Raw genomic sequence first — 3,878 nt, 5'->3', positions numbered from 1 at the left:
TCTCTCTCTCTCTCTCTCTCTCTCTCTCTCTCTCTCTCTCTCTCATTGTTTCTTTTTCTCAAGGATTTTTCTATACAACAGTCCTGGCTGTTCTGGAACTCACTATGTAGATCAAGCTGGCCTTGAACTCACAGAGATCCACCCACCTCTGCCTCCCAAGTGCTGGGCTTAAAGGTGTGCACAACCAGTGCCCGGTTTCTCCCCTATTTTTCTCTAGCAGGTTCAGAGATTCTGGTTTTTTTTCTTCCCTGCTATGTGACAGAGATTCTGGTCTTGTGGTAAGGTCTCTAACCCGTTTTGAACAGACTTTTGTGCAGAAGTATCAATCAAGTTTTGATAGCCTGTAAGTGGACCTTCAGTTTGCCCGGCATCATTTGTTGAAGAGGTAGATACTCCTTTTCTGATGTTTATCTTCAACATTTAGGTGACTGCACCTGTGTGGCTTCATTTCTGGGTCTTGTGTTCTGTCCTGTTGGTGTCTAAGCCGCCTCCATTTGCCTTTGCTATCATAGCTCTGCCGTGTAATTGGAGATCAGGTACGGTGATGCTGACAGCATTGCTTAGCATCGCTCTCTCCACACGGCCTCCGAGACCTTCATTAACCCCTTCTCCACCCTTGCCTGTTTCTGGTCAGGGACTGAGGGGTGTTTCTCCCCAAATGTCTCATCCCCTCAGGTCTGAAGGTTATCGTCGGGGCCCTGCTGCGCTCTGTGAAGAAGCTGGTGGATGTCATGATCCTCACGCTCTTCTGCCTCAGCATCTTTGCGCTGGTTGGGCAGCAGCTCTTCATGGGGATTCTGAACCAGAAATGTGTCAAGACCAACTGTGGCCCTAACCCTACGTCCAACAGTGAGTTCCCCCTTCTACCCTTTGGTTTGTGGGTGGTTGACTGCTCCCCATCAGCTCCCACTCATACTGTTTGGTTATTCTGTCTATCCACCCAGAGCTTTCCACATATTTTTAAGGGAATTCCCTCTTTCTTTGAGTTTCTTTGGAGAAGGAAAATCTGACTCACCCCCACAAGAGCAGAGACTGCTGCTGTATTTGCTCTTTAGATCTTAGCCCACCGATTAACCATGGTTTGCAGAGTGAGTTCAGAATGCCTGGATTTGGCTAAAGAGCACCAGACATTTGGTCAGAGGGAGCAAGACCCCCTCCCCACTTCAAGTATTTATTATTTTTGCAGTGTCAGTGCTTTTTCTGTGCCCACCTGCTCTGGCTTGAGGTCAAACTTACTGCGTTTTGATTGGTCCTGAACTTCATGTAGCTGCATTCCTCTTCCTGTAGGGCGCGGCTGGGTCTTGTCCGGCTTTCCCCTGGGACTGGCCTCTGGTCCGTTTGGGGTGATGATGTGTGTTACTTGCAGAACAGGGACGTGATGGTGACAATCCATCCTCTTGTTTCTCCTGCCTTCTTTCCATTCACTCGCTTCTCTTTCTAAGACCTCTTTCCTCTCTGGAGGCCCATGTTGGTCATTTCAGAGGATTAAAGTCAGCTGCTTGAAAAATAGTGAGATATATTTGCTATTCTTTTTTTTTATGTTGGTCTTTCTTTTTTCTTTTTCTTAATCTGATTCTATGACTTTCATCTCTTAGAGGACTGCTTTGTAAAGGAAAACAATAGTGACGACTTCGTCATGTGTGGCACCTGGTTTGGCAGCAGGTAAGAGGTCCAGACTGTGCTCCTCCCACATCGACCACCCCAAGACCTTTCGGGATATGTGCAGACAGTCTTCGTGTAATGACTGTGCCCAGTGGGAGTGCCCAGGGAGGACTTTCCTGGGCCTAAGCAGGCTTATTGATTGATTTACTTTTAAATTATTTTTAAAATTTTTATTCATTTCTATGAGTGTGGATTCTTTGAGTATGCATGTCTGTGTGTCGTGTGCATGCAGTATCTGTAGAGGCTAGAAGAGGGGTTCAGCTTTCCTGGGACTGGAGTTACAGGTGGCTGTGTGCTGACACGTAGGTGCTGGAACTGGAAGCTTGGTTCTCTGGAAGAGCAGCCAGTGACCTTAACTCCATCTTTCCCGGCTCCTAACTTTTGCTTTTAATGACAAAGTCTCATCACAGACCACTCAAACTTAGCATCCTTCTGCCTCCCAAATAGCTGGGATTACAGGCACGTGCTGTCGTGCCTTTCTTACATAAGCTTAGACTTGTATTATTCAAATAAAAACTATTTCTAACTGGGCAGTCCTGGTGCACACCTTTAACTCCTGCACTCAAGAGGCAGAGGCAGGCAGATCTTTGAGTTCAAGGCCAGCCTGGTCTACAGAGTGAGTTCCAGGACAGATAGGACTCCACAGAGAAACCCTGCCTTGGAAAAAAAAACCCAAACAACAAACAACAACAAATTATTTCCAAGTGTTGATAGTGGGTTTCCCCCCAGTTATGTGGAATTGGTAGCTCACAAGAACTGTACAGGAAATTCAATGATACTTCAAATTTGGGGGATGGATCTGCAAGTCTGAAAGGGGACTGAGAAGTTAAATAAATGGAAAAACTATAAGACACCAAAAGAAATACTCCTGTATTTATCCATAAGAGAGCCGATGATACTCTTTTATGAGACAGCCCCACAAGAGCAGTTAAGACATGCTTCTGTGGGCTTATTAGAAAAGTATGTGCAGATGAATGAATAAATAAATAAAAAGTGTGTGTTTCTCTCTTCATGCAAAACTGGAAGCTTATAAACCTGATTGTTCCTGGCACCTGTAGTTAAGTGGGTGGGACCCAGGGCCAGGAGAGAGAGACGAATGACCACTATTTATACTTTTTCTTAAGCTGCAGAATTTTTATTTTAAATCACGCAAATCACCATTGTCTCAGAGCTCATTCTTTTTCTGTTCCTCCCCCTAATTTCATCTTTGCTCTCTCTCATTTCATTTTTGCTTTTCAGTTTGTTTTGACAGTTTTGTACATGTATATGATGAATTTTAGCGATTTTCCCCATGGCCTCCTTATCCCCACTCCTTCTGATGAAATCTGTCTTCTTTCCAAAAATGTCTCCCTCCTGCGTTTGTGATGTGTGTGTGTGTTTCTGTGTGTGCATATGTGCATGTGTGGACGTGTGTGTAGGTGTGTGTCCCACCCAGTTTAATTAGGGTTGCTTTCACAAACACGGGTGTGTGGTTTTCTACCGGAGCACTAGCAGCTTACCAGTGGCTACACCCCTAAAGAAAGGAATGCCTGCCCCTTCTCCAGCCACCCCTAACTGCTAATAGTCCCTCATGGAGAGGGCGGGCCTCTTGAGCTTCTTCTGTGTCCATAATGGAGGTTGGCAGGCCACATCTTGTGCTGATATCCATAGCTCCTGTGACATGGGCTTTTATATTGCTATTGGGCCTTGTGTCCACATTTAGTCTTTCAGTGAAAGCCTGGCTAATATGATTTCTTCATCAATCCACTGGAAAGGTCAATGAGAGACCCCGAGGGGACATTATGGAAACTCAGCAGGCAGGGGGAGTGGTGAGGTGGCCAGTTTTCCTCTATGTTTTCTTGAGGGAGCCCAAGGTTCTCTGAAGGTTGGTGCCATGGCAGGAAAGTTGGGCTGGGGGAAATAAAACCTATTCTCTATTCCTTTGCTTCTAACATCTAGCTCCTGTCCCAATGATTCTACATGCAACAAAACCTCATTTAACCCAGACTATAACTACACGAACTTTGACAACTTCGGCTGGTCTTTTCTCGCCATGTTCCGGGTCATGACTCAGGACTCCTGGGAGAAGCTGTACCGACAGGTTCCTGTTTACCTTCTCTCTCTCTCTCCCTCGTGCCATCCCGACCTCTGCCCTGGATCACCAACTGATGCATCATTTATTTCAGACCTACCCTCCCACTCCCGCTTTGTCATCCAGTGCTTATCTACAAGGGCAG

The 3,878-nt window shown here is 46.0% G+C and overlaps 1 protein-coding gene across 1 annotated transcript in view; it reads left to right on the top strand.

The window, feature by feature from the left end:
- Positions 1-3,878, top strand: part of Scn11a (sodium voltage-gated channel alpha subunit 11) — a 72,305-nt gene that overhangs the window by 12,642 nt on the left and 55,785 nt on the right. Inside the window, exons 6-8 of the mRNA XM_005348214.1 lie at positions 676-849; positions 1,596-1,662; positions 3,601-3,742. Coding sequence (XP_005348271.1) covers positions 676-849; positions 1,596-1,662; positions 3,601-3,742 — 383 coding nt within the window. The remainder of the gene's footprint in view (positions 1-675; positions 850-1,595; positions 1,663-3,600; positions 3,743-3,878) is intronic.

Source organism: Microtus ochrogaster, chromosome 5 (assembly GCF_000317375.1).
Source record: "Microtus ochrogaster isolate Prairie Vole_2 chromosome 5, MicOch1.0, whole genome shotgun sequence".
Taxonomy (NCBI): domain Eukaryota; kingdom Metazoa; phylum Chordata; class Mammalia; order Rodentia; family Cricetidae; genus Microtus; species Microtus ochrogaster.
This window is presented reverse-complemented; position numbering and strand designations above follow the sequence as displayed.